Genomic DNA, 22,215 nt, shown 5'->3' on the forward strand with positions numbered 1-22,215 from the left:
GGAAAGAGCCTCAGAGTTTTACCTTAAGCAGTGATGTGAATAGTGATGTTGGCTACACAGATGGGAAAGCTTGGGAGGGGAGATTTAGAGTAGGGCCTTTCCGGAGTTAGTTTGGATCATGGGTGCTGTTGGCAAGCAGGGGTAGAACAGACTGCTGGTAAAACGAGGCAGGGGCTTGGAGGAGAGCCTGAGCTTGAGAAACATATTTGAGAGTCGTCAGTGTGTAGATGATAGTAATTCTGAGTCGAGGCTCGAATGAATGAGCGACTTACATATTCACATAGGTGAGTATGGTCAGACTCCAAGAGAGTGAAATTGACCCCTGAATGGAAGGTCTAGAGGCACAGGGGCCTGCCTGGTTGAAGACCAAGTATATTGTACCTTGCTGGTGTGGACTGATGCCCACTTCATGGGTCATTGCTGTAGACTGCTGTGTATAGAGACCATTGCCATTTTCTGATTAATCAGTATTTCTCATGAAAAACTTCTGATTTTGAAGCCATCGTTGGGTGGCGTTGCGTCGTGCAGGGCATGTGCATTAAGGAACCGACACAACAGAATTTTGCATGTGAACCTTTTCATTCCAACTTTGCCAAGTATCCTTGTCATTTAATGTCTAGAACACTGGGGAACTGGAACCAGGATCACTTTCTGCCATGACTAAATTACTGTTACTGAGCAATCTCTTTTTTACAAATTTGTAAAAAAGAGGTGCAGAAATACTAAGTTTCTTAAAAAGGTGCAGAAATACTAAGTTTCTTAAAAAGAAAGATTACTGGTAGAGTCGAAACTAAAACCCAGTCTTTATTACACCATTCTCAGTTCCCTAGCTTCACTGCAGAAGAGGCTGGTTGGCATTGTAAAGTGTAATTGCCATGCACTTGACCCTTTTGACTCTGGTGGTCTGGGAGGAGGAGTCATGCTCTTAACTGGACCAAACCTGTTCTAAAGCGTCAGGGGAATGGTGGTGCTGACAGCAGTGTCCGTGGGCCAGCTCTGTCATACCTGCTTTAGAGTCCTAACCTCTGACCAGATTGTTCTTTTGAGGGAAGAAATGGTTAAATGTTGGTTCTCATAGGGAAATATTTTTTAAAGTTTTACTTGCGAATTAGATGCTCTTTGATCTTCAGTTCTTTACACTATTTGTTATGTTTTTTCCTAATCGTGTTGACTTGAGTGTCTAAATTGTTTCTTAGTGAAGTTAAAGCTATGAAATTAAATTTTTAGCTATTCTTAAATAGAAATTTTGAGAGTATTTTTACAGTCTGTTTTAGAATTTTATTATTATTCTACATACATGAAACTGTACCTTCGTGATACTGGTCGGATATGGGTCACTTACGCATTGTCTAAAATTTGTAATTTGTATAGAGTAACTTTAATAAAGGATACTAGGATTCCTTGTGCAAAAGTTTTAGACAGCTCAGTTTTAGGAACTAGTGTTCTTTTTCACATTATGCATTAGATGTAGTCTAGAAAAATATTACAAGTCAAACACCCTTTTGCAAATGAGATTTCTGTTTAAGGGAAGACTGCTATAAATTTTTTTGTAATCACCCATTGATCTATTTTAGGATTTTCTTAAGGGTAGACATTCTACTATACGAATGACATCTGACTAAGAAAGTTATGACAATCTTTTTAACAAGGAAACTGATGCTGGGCAGGCTTATATATGCCCAGAATTTTGCCACCACTAAATATTCTATAAATTTAAGCATAAAAGAAAAGGATGTATTCAGTGAAGCAGAATTATTTCGCTTTCTCTTGGTAGTTCAGCATAATTGCATGCCAGCGGGTTCATACTCATTCTTTGGTTTGGGATCACTGTTTCACACGCACCGCTTTTGCTGTCATGCTAGTCTCTACTGTAAATCCAGCAGAGTAAGTAGCCATTAAAGAAGGTCCATAGTGGAGGCGCCAAGCTAAGAATAAATGTAAGTCCAGCAGATGATAGCTGCCACCCAGAAAATCTAGAGCAGATAATGGACAAACGAGCATAGATTTCTGGTTCAATATTTCCCTGGAGCAGAGACTGGTCTCTTACCCTCAGAGGGCTCTTTTATTCTATATTCGCTTGCCCCCAAGAGTGGTAAAACAAGACAGTCTTGCAGTGTCTCTCTCTTTTTTTTTTTTTTTTAACTTTTTCTTTTTTGGAACACTGCCAAGCTAAAACTCGATCACGGATGTGTATTTACAACACTGCTGTCACCTGTTCCCACAACAATGCAGGGAGGCTTATATTTTTAAATGTAATCTTTCTAATATCCAAAGCTGTTTTAAAGTGTTCTTTGTCTTAAATATAACTATACTTGTGTTTCTGGCAGCAGTTCTGAGACAATAATAATTCTGTAATCATGACATTAGTTTTTTTGAGTCTATGTGGGAATTTCTGTAGAATAAATTTCACTCAAATTCATTATAAATGTCTCAAATATTCTTTAGTTGGATCACTTTGATTACTCAGCAGTCACTGAAGTAGTTTTATGTATACTTAATGGATACTTTTTGGCATGAAAAACCAAGATACTTTTATTTTTAGAGTAGTTGCTCAATGTCTTCGATGACTTTTTTTTTAGTTGTCTGTGAAAAGAATTTGCTATTGTATAGTATAGCTTTTTTCAAACGTATTTTTTTAGCACAATGCTTTTTCCAACCAGAATCTTAATGGAACTACAGTATACAGATCAGATCAAAGTCTGGCTGCTGTGAGGGTCAGGGAGGAGGGTAGGATTGTGGAAGGTGTGGGAGTGGGGGTAGGGTCATAGTGGTACCATGATTTTTCCCTGGTACCGATTACAAAGCATTCTCTTTTGATCCCTGTGTGACTCCTATGGGATAAGTTAGAAGGGCTAGTATTTTTCTCAATATAGATGAGTAAACAAGCTCAGCATGATTTGTCCAAGAAGAAAACAAACAGAACAGGTGAGAAGTAAAATGAAACTTTAACCCAGGTCATTTGGTCCCAAATCTAGATTTTTATGAAGTAAAGCCCAACTTAGTTTTTATTTACCGGACTCAGATAATTTAAGTGGATAGGCTAGATATACATATAAAGGTAACAACATTAATTCTTAGCACCACACCCCTCTAACCCCTACCGCCGTTTTCTTTATGGAGAGATTACCTAATTTTTTTTCTAGATATTTAGGTCTAATCATAGCACAGTAAACTTCAGTGGATAATTCACTTGTATTAAGCTTTAAAAATTGAATATATTACATAGCCAAGTAAATAAATATTTAGTGGCAAATTTCTGTGGAACTATATTGTGGTGCAGTTTGACGTAAAGAGCTTTCATTGCATGTTGAAAGGTAGTCCGCGTGTGCACGTATGGGTGGTTGATCTTAATGTTGAACCTAATGTTCACATACTTTTAGATATTCGTAGTATTGCCTCCCTGGCAGCTGCAGCAAAACGGTTAATTAGAGGTTACTTATTCCCTCATGGAAACAAGGTAGAGGTTGACCATAGATCATTTTCACCTGTGGCCAAATCGTTATTCCCTAAGTTTGTATTAAGATATACCTTAAGCTAAATTCTGATTCCTGCCAAGAGGCATCTTTTTTTTTTTTTTTATTAAAAATTATTAGGGTGTCATTGATCAACAAAATCCAATGTTTCAAGTGTACAGTTCAACAGTATGTCATACATATATTGCATTGTGTGTTCACTGCCCATAGTTAGATTTCTTTCTGTCACCTGCCAAAAGGCATCTTAAAAGCACACTGGGCCCTGAGGAGTGTCCCGTGCCTCCTGCCACTCCTGTGGTATGAAACACATGCTGGATGATTCCAGTGAAGGTTACTCTTAGGTCCAACTTAAAGCATTTTCAAAGCCTTAATACTCATCTTATTTATGAGACTACTTGCTGACTCAAAGCTGAATTCCTGGGTCTTGTGCTTGGGTCTAAGCCCTTGAAGAACTATGATGAGGTCTGTAGCTGTATAGAGCTAAGCCTTCTCTTTGTTTCAGTGGTGTCCTAATATTTAGATACAATAATATGAACAACTTATTTATTGAGTGACTGCTATATTTTAAAAACTTTGCCAAGTATTTTACATATTTTTTTTTTGACCCTTATAACCTTGCAAAGAATATGGTATTCTCATTTTATAGGTGGCATAATTATAAGCTGTAGAGGTTAGGCACTCACCCAGGGTCTCTTGGCTAGTAAGTAGAGGAGCTGGAATAGGAACCCAGGTCTGACCTCACCAGCCATGCTCTTTGTAAACTGCAATTAACTTATGGTGTTAAGGCATTGGAAATGTTTTACCTGAGGTTGGTTTTGTACTAATGTAGGCATTTGGAATGTTAATGTCTTCTTATAGAAGCAGGAAGATTAAGTATACACATGGAACCAGAAATTTTTCATAGCCTAAAGGTACTATTATATTTTACTTAAGTAAATTGCCAAAAAAGAAAGAAAAGGGAGGGTAAAAATATAAAGTTATATCTAGTGAAACTTGGTTGAAATTTAAAAAAAAAAAAAAATTTTTTTAAAGAGGGAGGAAACAAAGTACAATATGTAGATTAATCTGGGCTCTTTTTTTTATATCAACCATAAGTGCAAGAGGTGGTCTGTTTTCACAATATTAGCACAATTCCATTTAGCTCTTTCTCCTCACCATTCTACCCATACATTCAACTCATCACCAAGACCAGCCATTTAGTCTTCTTGGATATCTTTCCAGTCCGTCCTCATGGCTCCATTCAGGCTGCCACCACCCTAGTTTAAACTATCATCATCCCTTGCCCAGGTCACTCTCAATAATCTCATATCTTGTCTACCCCCATCCACTCTTGCTCCCCTCCAATCTATTTACTCTGCATTATCCAGTGATCTTAAATAAAAATCTGATCATAACCTCGCCTTACTTAACAACTTTCTATGGTTTCCTATTGCTCTCTTTAGAAAATTTTCATCCTTGATGTGTCTAACAAGCCCGACATCAACCCACCCCTGTGTCTCACCTTTGTTACATAATGCTGGTCTATCTTTCACTGCTTTATTATTGTTGTTGTTGGTGTTGGTGTTGTTGTTGTTGTTATTTAAAATTATTTAGATGTCATTGATCAACAAAATCCAATGTTTCAAGTGTACAGTTCAACAGTATGTCATACATATATTGCATTGTGTGTTCACTGCCCATAGTTAGATTTCTTTCTGTCACCTGCCAAAAGGCATCTTAAAAGCACACTGGGCCCTGAGGAGTGTCCCGTGCCTCCTGCCACTCCTGTGGTATGAAACACATGCTGGATGATTCCAGTGAAGGTTACTCTTAGGTCCAACTTAAAGCATTTTCAAAGCCTTAATACTCATCTTATTTATGAGACTACTTGCTGACTCAAAGCTGAATTCCTGGGTCTTGTGCTTGGGTCTAAGCCCTTGAAGAACTATGATGAGGTCTGTAGCTGTATAGAGCTAAGCCTTCTCTTTGTTTCAGTGGTGTCCTAATATTTAGATACAATAATATGAACAACTTATTTATTGAGTGACTACTATATTTTAAAAACTTTGCCAAGTATTTTACATATTTTTTTTTGACCCTTATAACCTTGCAAAGAATATGGTATTCTCATTTTATAGGTGGCATAATTATAAGCTGTAGAGGTTAGGCACTCACCCAGGGTCTCTTGGCTAGTAAGTAGAGGAGCTGGAATAGGAACCCAGGTCTGACCTCACCAGCCATGCTCTTTGTAAACTGCAATTAACTTATGGTGTTAAGGCATTGGAAATGTTTTACCTGAGGTTGGTTTTGTACTAATGTAGGCATTTGGAATGTTAATGTCTTCTTATAGAAGCAGGAAGATTAAGTATACACATGGAACCAGAAATTTTTCATAGCCTAAAGGTACTATTATATTTTACTTAAGTAAATTGCCAAAAAAGAAAGAAAAGGGAGGGTAAAAATATAAAGTTATATCTAGTGAAACTTGGTTGAAATTTAAAAAAAAAAAAAAATTTTTTTAAAGACCTATAAACAAAGTTGAACATACAAGTGGAATTCTAGGATTTTATTTTTAGGAGAGAGTTTGGTCATCCAAGCCAATACTCACATTTTCTTTGAGGACACTGACATTTTGGAATTAAGTATCTTATTTACCCAGAGCTGTGACCACATTTTCTGACTTTTAGTCCAGTGCTCTTTCTCCTGTATTATGCCATCTCTCTTAGAGGCTGCTCCGAATGGCTGGGGAATGGGAAGTTGGTTGATGATGAAGAGATAAATTTATAAGAGATGATTTATTTTTAAGTGAAAATCATGCTTTATAAGCTCAGCAGTTCATATAAGTTTCTAGAAAAGGGGAATATTCTTGTTTTCCTCTTTGGGACATTAACTTGCAGTGTGTAGCTCCATGGTAGCCAAAGGGAAGGAAGTTAGCAAGTTAATGCGGCAAAAGGACTTGCTAAGCAGACCCCTGGTTTATTCATGGGCACTGGTGGAAAAACTAGGGTGTATTGTATTCCTTTTTGCTCACTGACATATGATGATTCTAGGTTCTAGCGTAAGGAAATGCAGCGCCCAGATCTTATGTATTCTCAGGAAACCTGGGTAATTGGAGGGAAACAGAGTTGCCTCCTGTGTGAGAAACTGGGCTAGAAGCTGGGACACACCAAGCCAGTAACACATGTGTTGTTCTTAGTGCAGAACCCAGGAGGGGAGACAGACGCACAACTCACTGTAGCGTATCAGATCAGCAGTGCTGAGGAGAGACGTGAAGTACAGGGACAGCACAGAGGAGCAGCTGGGTCCTGGGCATCGGGAGGGGTGTGGCAGGGTCAGTGGGTATTTAGGGATGAGGGCACCTGCATAGATAGAGAAGGTAACATTTGACTTGAGAATTACCAGGACGACCAGAGATTTTCAAATGGAAACACATCAGAGGCACAGGGAACGTTCAGAATGGTAGATGTGGCCCGAGATTAGGGAGTGCAGCATTGCCCAAGATGGGGCTGAGAATGGATTTGGGGGCCCTCGTGAAGGGATTTGGATGCTATTGAAAAGGAGTAAAGAAATGATTTTGTTGTTTTAGACTGGGTAATGACATGGTATCTGTTTTAGAAAGATAGACTACCAATAATAACGAGGCCCTGAAGAAGCACAGAAGGGATAAATGAGAAATAGTACAAAAAGAGAGTTAAAATAAGAGCACAGGATTGGAGGCATTGATGGTAACTGAGGATTCCATGAGGGGTGACTAAGTGGGTGGTCAGCGCTGAAGGAGAAGCAGGGCAGGAAGCGATGGGCTTGTTTTTAGACATAGTAAAAATTGAAGTCCCTGCCTTCAACCTGAAAATAGCAAGTAGCTAGAGATGTAGATCTTGGTACAGATGAGAAGTCAGATGTTTTGAATTATTTAGAGATACAAAGCAGCTTATAAAAATCAGTTGAAGCCCTGGGATTGAGTTACTGGGCGATTGAAGAGTAAGAAGAAAAGGGGGTCAATCTCCGAATCTGGAGGACTGCTGTAATTAAGGGGCAACAAGAGGAGATGAGGGGCTTCAAAGGAGATTGGAGATAGATGTTTGAGGAGACAGTTTTAAGAATCTGGGTTTAGTTAACAAAAGATCAAATAGGAGGAGGACGGATGGTGTCACCCATGATTGTAGAGGGAGCAGTTTCAGAACGGTGAGGACAAAAGGAATAGAAGATCGAAAGGGAGGGGACATGAGGGCAACCGATAGAGTGTTTAGAAGAGAGATGAGTTTGAGGAAAGAGGGCCGAGTCATCCCATCTCGGCCCTGGTCCAGAACGAGGAGGACGAGCTCGTTTGTAGAGTGAGAGAAAGATGACGAAAAGAAAATTTAAAGAGCAGAGTTCTAGATAGCATGTAAGCAGGTGGCATTGTGATGAGCACAGGTAGTGGAGTTAGACTTGGCAAGGGAGCTGAGTCTTTCTTGGAGGCGAATGGGAACAGGATGGAGGAGCAGAATAAATGCAGATGAGAAGAAGAGTGTAGAAAGGACATACATGTCCTTGGTTCTTTTCTTACTTCCCTTCTCCCACCTCTGCCTCCCATGAAGTAGGGGGCGGAGTTATGATCTGCTGAAAAGGAAGGCGGTAGGGTTGAGGGTATTTGGGAAAATGGAAAAGAAATATAAGTTTCTTAGAGGAACGTGAAAACTTTCAAGGGCAGAATTGAGAACCCACCCAGCTGAGTTTGAAAAACAGCTTTTGGCGAAGCCAGTGAATTGAGTGATTTTCTGTGGCATTGCTGAGGCACAGATCTTAAAGTAGTAGAAAGAAATGGTTGGGAATAGCCAAAATGTGGTAAGGTGTTGAGGGAAGTTGAAGATATTGCTTAGGTTGGCGGTTCTCAGACTTTATCATGCTTAGATCGTTGGGCTTCACCCTCAGAGTTTCTGATTCAGAAAACTTGCATTTCTAACAAGTTCCCAGGTAATGCCGATGATGCTTTTGGTCCAGACTCAGACTTGGAGAGCTGCTGGCTTAACGTCTAGTTAGAAAGGGTTAATCATGGTTGCAGGCCAGAGAGGCAGGAAAAGAGAATGCAGGAAGGGGACTGAAGGGCAGTGAGAATGAGTGGTGGTGCCAGAGTGTGGGGTTCTGAATGAAGACGAGGCAGGCAGGTTTGCTAGCTGCAGAGATGTGAGATAAGTGGAAGGACAGACACTTGTGCTTGAGAGAATTCCAGATTGGAGCTTTCAGGTGATCTCTGTTACATGGCCTAGAGCAAGCCAACTCAAATTATTGGTCTTCCAAGAGATAATGAACTCATACCCGAATGTAACTCAGGGGACTGTTTCCTTCTTTGAGAAAGTCTTGTTGTCCTCCGTTACCTCTCCTTCCCTAAAAAAAAAGTCAGCTAAATAAAACTTGCATAGTCATGTCGTTGATTTGCATCTGGCATAAGCTCCATTCATGCAGTGGCACTATTTGCAGACCAGAACTGGTGCCCAGACCACACTTGGAGTGGCACTGTCCTAAGATGTAGCCTACTGAGGGAGGTTGGAGTTAGAAGTCCCTGAAGATGAAGAATGTGGAAAAGTGCGTCCAGGGTGTTTAAGACCAGCTGGAGAGGTGTTCTGCAGACATCCAAGAAAAGGAAATTTCTGGACACTGGTAGATGATTGCAGGACTAGAGTGTGAAAAGGATAGTAGTGCCACAAGGCCTAGGGTCAGAGACTCCAAGGAGCACTTGAAAGAAGCTTTCAAGCTTTCCATAATTTTTTTAGGCAAATTATGTGTGAATATTTTCTTTTTAATTTAGAAGTATAAACTTTATTCAGTTTTTGCCACAAGTAGTCAATCTAAGGGGAAAAAACCTCATATTTACCTGTGATAGAATTATAAATTAAATTCTAGGGGAAAGTTTGTGATCTGGAAATGAACAGCTTCTCTTAGACTGAAGTAATAGTACTTTTTTTTAACATTTGTTTTTCAGTTACAGTTGATGTACAATATTGTAGTAATGTCAGGTGTACAACATAGTGATTAGACATTTACGTAACTTAGGAACTGATCACCCCAGTAAGTCTGGTCCCATCAGACGCCATACACAGTTATAACAGTATCGTCGACTGTATTCCGTATGCTGTACTTTACATCTCATGACTATTTTTGTAACTGGCAATTTGTACTTCTTAATTCCTTCACCTTTTTCACCCATTCCTCCACAACCCCCTTTCCATCTGGCGACCATGAGTTTATTCTGTGTCTATGAGTTTGTTTCTGTTTTGAATGCGTGGCTATTTTTAAAATCTCACTTCAACAGTACATAAGAACAACACTTCGCTTAGTTGATGGGTATGTTCAAGCAACACAGTGATGGAAGAAGCATTCCCAGGACTTCTTTTATTAGATCAGAGAGGAGAAGTTGCTTAACTGAAAATGTTAAAGGATACACTAGATAAGCCACGGTTAGGATAAAATCTTGTAAGATGCATATATTAGACCATTTTAAAAATTTTGTATTTTCTGTAGTAATTATTTCCACAAGCTGAAACTCAATTATTTAAGCCTCAACATCTTTCCATAAATATATATGATGAGTCTTATGTGTTTGGTAATCCCATGAAAATTTTAGTTATGATTTCCTAAATTATCAAGTATAAACATGTCTATAAGAAAATAAAATCATTCTTATATATAATTTTCTTCCCATGTTTAATATCCAACTTAATACCATAGTCAAAAAGGAGAGGCTGTTGAATGAAGTCTCAAGCTACAGGAATAGGCAGTAGAGAAGAGAGGCAGAGGAAAATTGCGATTGAGAATACAGACTCTGGGCAAACCTTGATTCATATCATGACCTTACCACTTACAGAAACTGTGACCTTGGCCAAGTTAGTCTAAGCCTCTGTTTCCTTACCTTCAAAACAGGATAACAGTATTATTTTATAGAGTTGTCGTAAGGATGAAATGAGCTTTTTATAGTACTGAGCCAGGGGTCTATCACATAATAAGCATGTCATAATTTCTAGCTATTATCAATGTTATTTATTATTGTTATTAAGAGAAAGGATAGGCCTTGGAGTCACAAAAATCTGGATTTGCATCTCCTTTTTTTTTAGTTCAAGAAGTTACATGACCTCGAATAAACCATTTAATGTCTCTGAGTGGCCTTCTCCTTGTCAGTAAATGAGAGTGGTACCAGCCACCACATGGGGTCATCATGAGAATCAGGTGGTTTGAGTACATAATATATTTGGTATAGTCCAGAGCCAGAGTTGTGGCTAGCAAATGTTTATTATTATGGCCTTTCTTTCTTGCCTTTAAGTTTTCCATTTTTTTTCTTCTTAGTCGGGCCTTGAAAAGAGCATAGACCAGGCAGTGGAAGAGTGGAATATTGAGAAGGCTGAGGAACTCAGCAACCAGCTAGCTACCCGAGAGGTAAGTGATGGCACATTTTCTCTATTTCCAAATTTTCTAAAATGAATGTACATTCTTTTTATAATCATAAATTCAGTATTCGATATTTGACCTAAGATTTTTCTTTCCATCCATTTTCTTCCCTCTTATTCTTCCATTTATTTCGAAATGCTAGGTTTTATTTTTGTCTTAAATGTTTTTAAATTATTTTAAAACTCGTGGTAGAAATAATCCATGATTGATATGCAACCCTAGGTTTCACCAAGTTCAGAGAGCGTTTTGGCAGTTGTGATTAAAAGGCTAGCTTTCTTTTTCTGTTTGCGTCTTTAACTCAGTTTAACTCTCCCTGAGGGCTCTGCACATCCTAATGTCACATCTCAACCCTAACCCTTGCTCCCCCAGATGCTTTCTTCCTATTCTGCACATTTCCCTCAGCCCTAAAGAATCTCCAGTCTTGGCAATTTTTACCTATAGTCTATAGTATCAAGTTAGTAGCTATGTTAAATATTCCTTTTCCAAGTATACAAGGCTTCCAGAAGGTTCTGATTTGTACCTTCTGAGGAGAATATTCCTCTAATTGGGAATCACTGCTAGGTGTCGCTAGGCAGTCACACATAGAGTTCACGTTGGCATATGTTTTGTTGTTGTTGTTTTGTGATTCTTTTTTATTCTCTCTAGGGTGAAAGCTCTACTATAGCTTTCATTTTTAGCATCACTCTACTTGCATTTCATTCCTAAGTTATAACTACTCCATGGTGTCTGATTACATACAAAATATCTTTAGTCCTCTGTGTAAACCGTTGGCCATGTGTACTATTCTTTCCTACTCACCTGCAGGTGAAGGTTTTTTCTAAGACTACGATAAAATCACTATTTCAATCAATTCTTCTATGGAAATACTGTTAGACTCTTTCATCATCAGATGTCGGAAGAAACAAGTCTAGAAGTGAAGCTTAGGGATTCAGAAATTATGTTATTTTTCCTTCAGCTGAAATGATGTACTGGGAGGAGATGAGTCACCAGTGGCCTCGTGTCCACCAGTGGTTGCATAGTGACTCTCACCTTGTCTGCCTCACTCGTCTTCACTCGTGAGCTTTCCTTTCTCTGCCCTTCGAAGCTGCTTGTGAGAATGTACAGATGTAGTGCCTTTGAGGCCTCAGATGTGTGTTTCCTTTGAGGAGATTAGTTTTCTGTTTTGTGTTTTGCTTTGTCATACTGCTGTTTTCGAAATGGGAATTGTATAATACTGACTAGGTCTTTTCCATTTTAAGGGTTCTTATTTTCTGTCACACTTTATGACAAATGAGATTGCTTTAAAAATACATATTTTCAGCCCTTGTAAGGATAGCAAACATTTCTTGTGTTCTTTTTACTTCCATACAAATGTAATGTTTTGTTCTAGTACAATAAATTAAATTTATTTAGTGTGGAGTTAAAGAATTCTGATTAAAAGGAAAACAATAATTTGGGTTCTATTCTTGTCCTTGTATAAGTGGAAAAACATCTGGAAAGTTTTTGCTGTTCAGACAGACGTTGGAAAGATACTGATGCCATGTTAATTAAGCATCCATGAAGACTAACTAAAGTAATCAAGATGGAATTCTTGAATAAATAGTTTAGTTTGAGATTTAATTTTTCATATTTATCCCTTTGGTGCCAGTCACTGTGGAAATGAGAGATGGGATTTTGAGAAGTAACTAATTGTGAGTTTGGGGCAGAAACTCTTTATGAATTAAATGTACATATGCATGGTAGGTGTCCTTTTGGAAATCAGGTATATTGGTTTTTAATCAGTACTGGTTTTTTTTTTGTTTTTTTTTTTTTAAGAAGCAGTGACTGGGACCAGCTGATAAAGCCTTTGCTCAGAGGCACAGATCCCAGAGTTCTTAAAGCTTTTTCTAACCATAATAAGTGAAACTAATTTTTGATGTTTAACATTTATAAGCCTGTGAAACCAATAGGGCAGCATTAGTATTGAGAAAAAGGAAGCCAAAAGTAGAATCATGTTCTAGGATAGGCCTTGAAAACAGTTCCTCAAAAAAAGAGGTATGCCAAAATAGGGTGTCAGTACACTATCGTGACACAGCAGGTACACATGTTTCCAGAACCATATTCCTTTAAATTAACAATGACATTAAAGATGTATGTAAGCTGGTTTGAGTTGGGGGTGGCTCTCGTTCACATGTTTGAAGCCTGGATTGTATTCTCATCTTTGGTTTTGCCATGTGGTAATGTGATTGCTTTGGGACTGTCCCTCCTGTTGATTGAAGAAATACTTCTTTGTTGTTAATAATCTTGGAGGAGAGAAAAGTGAAAAAATATACTTGGATTTGTGTCATACTGATGAAACTGTTAAAAAAAAAGGTTTTTTAAAAAATACTATTTACACACACATAAGTACTCGAGCATATTTGTGGCTTGTTAAATAACCTCAGTCCTGAACTGGACTGAGTACATTCCATTCATTGATAGTGATCCTTTGAAAATGCCATCCTCTGGTACTGGCCTTTTCTAACACATTATCTTCGTTATGATCCAGATCATACCAATTTATGGAAATTAGTAAAAACTAGTATTTTAAAATTAAGTGCTAAAGCTTAGATTTAATTAAGTAGTCAGCACTTAGATTGAAGCTCACAGTTTGGAAAGAGAATTTTTCTCTAGGCATCTTCATGTTAGCCTGCTGTAGATAAATACCAGCTTTGGCAGCAGACAGTGAATTTCTGCCAATAAGTGAGTCCCACCTATGTTAACTGTATACATCATTCTGGTTGAATTCAGTTATGCCTGCGCAGTGTCAGGGCTGAAACAAATGGGAAAAAGAAGTTGCCTCTGAATTTTATTTGAGCTTTGTATAGCTCATGCCCTAAAAGATTAATTTTTTTATAAGTGACTCAAATCGGATGATCTTTGACGACATCAACTAAACTTAATTCCTTGAGAACATCAGTACTTCATGTTGTAACATTATAATCATTTTGTGTAACCTAGAAAGAGTAGTCATAGTATTTTTTACAATTTGCAAGGTATTAATAGTCACACCCGAGGTATTTTAGTTTATAATCGGCTGCCATCTTTGCTAAGGCCCAAAACCTTCAGTTTGGAGTAATGATATAAAATGTTTTTATATTTTAAAGCTCTTTGTTCGAGTTTATGAATGCAGGTCGAAGGCAATGACTTCCACCTTTAGTGCTGCTGAGCATAGTATTTATTTAGAAACTATTAAGGTATCACAAGTATAAGTGATAAAATAGTATCCCATTTTACTATTAATCTTTTTATCGTATAAATATTACATTGGGGGTATAAATTAAACCAAGAATTTTAATTGTATTAAATTTATTAAATACAATGTAAGTTTTTTTGCATTTATATGCAAAAAATCTTGAAATAGTACTTAATATTTAAATAACAAAGGTAGGAATGGCCTATTTAAAAAAAAAAGAAAAACCAGTGTTGGAATTGGTCAAGTTATAGTCTTTCCTAGCTAACTAAAGTGTTGTCTAAAATTGGGCAACTTATTTATTTGTAGTATAAACTGTTTTTAGAGCAATTTTCTAGAACATTTGAAGAGGTGTATATACATTTGAAGAGATAGTTTCTGCATTTTATGTTAACATCTGAGAACACCCTTTCTGAGAAATGCTTCGGGTGTTAGCAGTGCTTATTCTCCTTTCACAGTTTTTCCAGTATGGTTTATTGTTAGTCTTTAGTTTCCTTGAGAGGATTCTGGCTACAGTTTACCCTTTTTATTTTGGTTGTTAGTTTTATGTTGACGTACATGCTGGTTGTCTTCATGGAATAAGAGTTTGAAGTACTTCCTCTCCAAAACCTTTCCAAAAAATACAATTTTATCAGGTTTTCCTTTCAAAGTATCTGGAGCATTATCACAACTAGAGTTCATAATTGAAACATTTGTTTAAATTTTTGAAATAGCGGTGCTGTCAAACTTGGTAAGTTTAAAATTGCTTCTCATCAGTGCTGCTTTCAAAGCTCTAATATTTTAGGAAAGGTGCTTGCATCACATACAGAAAAAAGCTGAATTGAAAGACTTGTTATATATAGTGAATGAAGTCTTGTGGTTTTAAACCCTTTTTTTTCTGTAATCCAGAGAGCAGAATTATTTTTCTATTTTCGCAAATACTTTCTTTGGGTAGAAATACCTTACCCATGTTTTCAAGGTGAAATGATTCATTCAGATACGAAGCTGTACGTAGATTCCAATTAGCTATTACAAGAATTTTTCCTTGGAACCTGTGACCTTATGCAGGATGGCAGGTACTTTTCATTTTCTTAATTTTTGTGATTTCTAGCCACCGAAGATTGGGTAAACAAAGTAAAAATGCATTAAATATTACTCATTTTTATATATTAAGAATTTTACATGAAATATTTCCATTTCAACATTTTATTTTATAGAAAAGAGATTACTTTGTTAATATAGTACCAGGGGTGTAGACGAAGAATACATTTTTTCATACATAGTCTCTAATGCCTGCAAAGTCTCTGGCAAAATACATTTTGTGTTCTTTGAAATTTTACCACTCTGCCTTCTGTCCTTTACTTTTTCTTTATTTTTTTTTTCTTTCCAGTTAGACAGTAGCATTTAGGATCATTTTCTTTGTAGTAAATTTCACTGATTAGCAATGGGAAGGAATATAGGACACTGGGGAGAGAAACGCCCTCACTCAACAGGCTCTTGCTACTCAGCTGCTTGACCAGCTACCTGGACAAGTTGGGCATCTCTGCCACCTGAGGGGTGTGTGGTCTGTTAAGGATCATCTCTCGCTGACTCATTCTCATTAACTTTGGTCACTTCTTAGTGCTTTTTTAATTTAAATGTTCCTCTGTGTATTTTGTTGTTTGCGCATAGTCCGGGGGTCTTTTAAATGGTGATTTTAATTCGTTGAAGCCTTGTTCTCTTTAGTTCTTAGAATTCATTTATTTCATATAGACGAACAATTAGCACAATGCCTGCATGGAAAATAAGCTATGCTATCCAGGTAAGGGAAGGCCTCACGATATTTCTTTACAGCGAGGTTCAGGATAATGTTCGTTCCTATAAAAAATTATGTGCAGCCTTGAAATTGGAGCATTTTAACATGAGAAAAATAAAAATGGTACCGAGTGATGGGTTTTTCTCTCGGGTCATTCGGTGTGCTTACTTAGATCTCATTTCGTTGAGCATGTTTCCTTTTAACCTTTGGGGCATGAGTGGATGATCACCTAGAATGCTGTTCCTTATGCTTTCTTTTAATTATGTTTATCTGTGCTTTTAACAAACCTTAAAAAAAGATTTCAGATGTTACAAGTCTAATTAAAGAGACAGACAAAGCACAGTTTATACTGTAGATTTTTTCTGCAGTTCAATTAATCAGCATGTTTTCTCTTTTAATTAAAACCATTTTAGTAAATTAAAGCCCACAGCAAAACACATATATAATTTGTTTGTAATTAGCTCTTAATTGGTGGTAGTTGAAGCTTAGCACCCTTGGTTTCTTTCTTCATGATTGCCATTTTATTAGCAGCCAGTCATTAATTAATCTTTTTCTAATTAGCTTATAAAACTGTTGATGGCACATTATTGTAAATGTGATTTTAAGTTCAAAGCTTGTTAATAAGCTTTCTTACTTAGAAGAACAGAGATAAAGAAATTGCTGAAAACAGTACTACAGTTCTTTTAAAAAAAACTGTCTTTCTTATGGGGACTGTGTAAAGCATCTAACAGCTTATGGTTAATTTTTTAATGCTTTTTTCCCCCTTATGAATGGAATAAGTTGCTTGAATATAAATGCCTATATCCAGGAGTAATTTCAACAGTATAACATCTTTTCTCCCTCCTTTGGAGTACTATAATCTGCATATAATTTGAAGCCTTAATAGTCATCATTAAAAACAGGTGTTGTATAAACTATTGCTCTATGGAATCAAAATTGATTATATGAATCAAAGTATGTCTTCTCATACCTCATAGACCAAATACATTTTGTTAAATACATTGCAAGGTGAATCATATATATATATATATACACGATATATATTTGTGTATAATAAGTAGATCTTTATGATGTGCTTTAGAAGCAGGATTTATTGGGTTATATTTTGAAATAACCATTTGGGTTTAACTGCAAATACATTTTGTTAAATACATTGCAAGGTGAATCATATATATATATATATATACACGATTTATATTTGTGTATAATAAGTAGATCTTTATGATGTGCTTTAGAAGCAGGATTTATTGGGTTATATTTTGAAATAAAAACCATTTGGGTTTAACTGATAGGACGTTGTAGGTATAAAAATAAACAGATGTTTGTGCAATTTTACATCGGGGATATGTGTAGTACACAAACATGCAAACCTATGCATGCACATTTTAGGCTGTTTTCTGTAATAGAAAATGATTTGATGTAAATGACTGGATATGGCATAGCTTGTTTGCTGTCATGAGCTTGAGCATCTCAGGAATGACCATGGAGAAAAAGGTAGCAGTCCAGATGTAGGCATCCCGAATTTACCAAAGCACATACCATATTAAATTGTGGTTTGAGTGAAACACATTAGCCAGATCATATGCTTTATTGAAATAAATTACCAGTTTTATAAAACTCTTTTACCGCATGGTGTTCTGAGCAAAGTTTTCGAAGTTAGAAAAAATAAAGCATTATTAGTCATTGGAAATGCTTTTTTTTCTTATTTGCTTTTTGAACTTTGCATGTTATTTCAACTTTGGCTATTTCTTTGCTTGTTTTTAAGAAGGCATTTTATGATGCCATGGAAGAGACACTAGAAAGGGATAGCTGACAAGGAAAAAATTAAAAATTGGATAAAAAGTAAATGAATAATGTCATATTACCAAAAAGATGAGAGGCTAATTTGTGCCGACTTTTTGCTAATTTTGTTCAAGCCTCAAAATGAGGAGCTGTCACCCGTTCTGTGTAGCACTGATGACAGTGCCAATGATCCATGAAATAAGCTGCCGCTGGCTTTGTTCTGATAAGAATGAACAAATCTGCACAATGTTCGGCTCCCAGAATCTCATTTTCATACTTGCATGCAGGCTAAAAGAAATAAGCTGTTTGCAGGCTTGATTAATCAGACATTGGAGGGGTTTTTGTCTCTTTGATCTCTTTCGTCTCCTAGGTAACTTGCTTGACATTAATGTTGAGCTTGAGTAAAGACAATCAGGAATTGTCGACCAAACTGATATAAAAATTAAAGACCTTAACACTTTAAGTACTCCAGTAATGGTTCCGCTTTACTTCAGAAAACATCTGTTTTCATTTAATTAAAGAACAAAAGAGAATGGCATAAATATTTTTCATAGAGACCTATTATTCCATAAAAAGTTAAAGTATGATAATTGGTATTTTTAAATAAGTGCCTTGAAAGTATTCGAAAGGGAGGAAAACTTCATAAATCTGTTACAAGCTAGTAATTTTGAGATGAGTAAAATATTTTATGAAATGGAGAAGTTACAGTTGGACTAGATTAAGCTGTTTGAATGAGATGAGCAAATGATTATCAGCAAACTTTAGAATGGCAAGGTTTAGCCAGAAAAACTAACTTGATTTTAAAAGTTTGTCTTTTAAAAATCTCTACTATGTTACAAGATGTGCCATTATATCTGTTTTACAACCCAGTATGATTTACACATGCTAAACCTGTAAAATTGAAAGGAATTAAAAAAATGTCGCTGAGCATTTGCTTGAGGTTATGCAGACGCTTTTACAAATCTTCCAAGTGGCTGTAAAGATGAATGCCTCAAGGGTCCAGCCAGGGCCCTGCTTTTCCAACCAGCTAAAGCCCTTATCTTAAATCCAAGCAAAGTACCATTAATCTTTTTGAAAGACCTTTTATGGCTTTTAATATATCCCAAATTAGAACATTTTACACCCTTGGTTCCTGAAATATGGTGATAAAAAGCCTTTAGAGCTTAATTTTCCTTACCGCTTGCTCTGACCAATTTGCAGTTCTTTGTGATAATGTTTAGACACCTTAATTAAAATGCAGCAAAATATTGGATGTTCTATATGGAAAATGCTGATACTTTGGTTACACATACAAGAAATTCTGTATATGTTTTTATTCATTTAAAAAAATTTCTTCCCGCATTGTGTTGCTATAGTTATCTGATGACCCGAAACAGTTTTTAAATATAAAACCATTGACCAAGCTTTTGTGATGTTTACTTGGGCATGAAGATGCATTTTTCTTTTTACGGAAGTGAAGAGGGATTCCTGTTGGCCTATATTATTTGTTTGTAATACTGAAACGTAGCACGATATTCTTTTATCTTCTGGAACTCGGGTTAATCATCTTGCCTGGGAAAATGTGTTTCCTCTCACCTGGCTTTTCCATAGAAGTATTACCCTTTCACATCTCCAAATATGTCCACTTTTTTAATTCTCCACAGGAATAAGTGAAACACATTTATTTTAAGCATGCGAAGGACACAAAATTGATAACGACTTTTCATCATTATTACAAGCTTAAAAGATTCTTTCTATAAAATACAGAGACCAGGTTTCTTTAATGTTTAGTAATTGAACAATGTGCCTTTTAACCTAACCTAAGGCAAAATACAGATAGAAAATATACCTTTTACATGGACAGGTCTGTTTGAACGCGTTGCCTGTGCACCCAGTTATTTAGTACAAAAAATGATGGAACCCTCTCATGAATAACACACGGTTCATACATTATAATGAATTATTTTTAACAAATTTATACTGTGTCTTATGGAACACATGCTCTCAATCTTTACTGTGTTGGGGATTGTGCCGGAATTGGCCTTAACATTACTAAAAAACTAAGCTTTTACATTCATAGAGTATGTGACCTTGTTGAGATGAAGAGCCCATTTCAATGATCAAATGGACCACGTGTCCACACACGAGATGCTCTTTGACCTGTCTCTCCCAAATCCAGAGAACCCATGCTGGGACATTTCAGTGAGCTAGAAATGTAAGATACGTCTTCATTTACAATAGTTTTAGAAAATAACTTTGTTACATAGTCAATAGGACATGGCAAATATGTTTCAGGTCATTTTTGTTTCATACTCGAAGCGTAGGCTCAATTTAAAAACGAGACAAACTAGCTGGAGTGGTACTTTTGTTGGGGAGCTGACTTGGCAAAATTTGCATGTGATACATAATATATAGATGTGATACATAATATATAGGAATATCGTTAAGTAGGAAAATACAGAATTTTTTGTTTTACCTTTTGGAATTGAAGTCAGGGAAGAGACCAAATATCCTACATGAATGTGGAGAGACCTAGCGTACAACTTAAACACAGGTAGCAAGCTGCGTTTTATGATAGTACACAGTATTAGGGTGCACTTAACGCCCTAGTATCGCACGGTACCCCATGTCCCCAGCCGCCTGGCAGTTAGGTGGAACCGTGCTTGTACTTCTGACCAGAGGGCCGTGGGCAGGAATGATGTGTGTCACTCCTGGACTAAGGCTTTTAGAAGCCAATGTGGAGACCCTCCAGCCATCTCTTCCTCCGCCACAGTGAACTTGGAAGCCACACGTTGAGATGCTGTCACTACGAGGTGGCGGAGACCCCTGCCAGTCCACAGCTGACTTTAAGTGAAACAAGAAGTAAAAGTTCAGCCAAAGAGATCTGGGGATCGGTTTGATACCGCAGTTTTGACTAGCCTAACCTGCCAGGTGCTAACCTGATTTTTTATGCTAATGACAACAGAGAGTTTTTCAGTGGCTAGGAAATCCATCCTACTGACACATCATACCACAGCATCTTTCCGGAGATGATTTTCTCTTTGGATGATGATGCTACAGCCCTTTGTGTCCTAGATCTTTTTTAGTTGACAGATGAACTTTTCTCTGCTAAAGAACTGGAAATGAAAAGAGAACCAAGAGAACAAGTCTTAAAGCAGTGAAATGTCACTGGCCACCCTTTCTCCCCAGCCCCACAATTTGAAAATGAGCCCTTTTGTTCAGTGCTCTGTCTCTGGTGCCTGGAACACACCTGTCAATATTATACATTTGTGCTCATATAATATTTGTCGAATGAATGTTATCCTTGTGACAAAAGACAATGACAGTAGTAGGGCTGCTGATACTGGTTTGGGTTTTGAGGAGACACAGATCGGTCTGCTTTCTCGAGTGGGCTCTCCAGTCACAATTGGTCATCCTTTCTTCAGTGGCTTTCCCGTTGGTGTTGACCGGCTCAGCACCTTGGTTTGACTGTCAGGTTCTTTCATTCTTTATATGTCCTCTTTCCTGGACTGAAAAATTAGGGCTGTTTTTGCTCTTATTTAGAAATCCCAGTCAGTGCTTGATTACTACTCATTTGTTTCATCTCAAAGGAAACTGTTCTCCAAGATAAGCTGGAGAAATGGGCAGCCACCCTCACTTTCCTAACCCGGCTCCTCTCCTCACATGTGGGCTCTTAACCCCCTGCCGTGTGGCGCTCTTGGCAAACAGATCCCTAAAACCTGGGCTTTGACACGTTGACTTTAAGTGGCGTCCAGGTCCTTTCTTCTCTTCCACAAGCCTGCCATCCACTGGTTTGCATGAGGTTGAGTGCAAGGACAGAAAAAGTAAGAAACACTAGAAAGAGATTTTCAGCCTTTGTTGTTTAACCTGGGTTCTTAACAAATGTTAAATTCAGAGCCCGCTAAAACCCGATTACCACTGTCCTGGAGACAGGTGCTGAGGAACAGCTCTGCAGCCAGAGAGGTGGGTGGGTAAAGCAGGGTGTGCGAGTGCAGGTTACGGCGTAGAAGCTGAAGGGCTGGAGAGACAGAAACGGAGACTGTCGGGGTGAGTTAGAGGAGACTGGAAGTGGAGAGGAGGAGGCTTAGTTGGGTTGGACCTTGTAGGGCTGGCCGATGGGTGTGAGGAGGAGCTCATGTGAACAGAGGGACCAGCGGAGGGGAGGCAGGTCCTGTGGCCCTGGTGCCCAGCCTTTTCTCCTCTTAGCACTCCTTGCATTCTTTCTTTGTCAGTGAATTAAAAGCTGTTGCCCATCATACAAAGTGCGTTTACAAAGTCGTAATTAGCTTTCCCATGTTTTATTAATCACATCTCCGACTGCCAATCAGAGCTTCTGATCGGCCTGAGATAACTGGTGTGACCGTACTGATCTGCTGTAATTCTAGCCCAGAGCAAAGAAACTTGATGTCTCTGTCAGTCTGTGCAGTCTTATCGGGGTGAATTCCTGTTGGGCACACCGAAATGAAATAGCGCGCAGATCTTTATCGCAACCTTTGGGGCCCTCGAGGGTCCTCAGTTTGGGAAGGGTTTCCATCCGGGAGACTGGAACGGGTAGGCTCAGGGACCTGGGAGGGTAAGGGAACATGGGCCACATCTGCGTAGCCCCTATGCTTTGATCG

At 37.7% G+C, this 22,215-nt stretch overlaps 1 protein-coding gene across 3 annotated transcripts in view; it reads left to right on the plus strand.

The window, feature by feature from the left end:
- The window catches only part of FAM204A (family with sequence similarity 204 member A), a 31,643-nt gene that overhangs the window by 8,049 nt on the left and 1,379 nt on the right, over positions 1-22,215 (plus strand). For all 3 annotated transcript variants that reach the window (XM_006920825.3, XM_015596394.2, XM_015596395.2), the window contains exon 6: positions 10,770-10,859. In XM_006920825.3, the coding sequence (XP_006920887.1) occupies positions 10,770-10,859 (90 nt within the window). The remainder of the gene's footprint in view (positions 1-10,769; positions 10,860-22,215) is intronic.

Source organism: Pteropus alecto, unplaced genomic scaffold (assembly GCF_000325575.1).
Source record: "Pteropus alecto unplaced genomic scaffold, ASM32557v1 scaffold177, whole genome shotgun sequence".
In the NCBI taxonomy this organism is placed as follows: domain Eukaryota; kingdom Metazoa; phylum Chordata; class Mammalia; order Chiroptera; family Pteropodidae; genus Pteropus; species Pteropus alecto.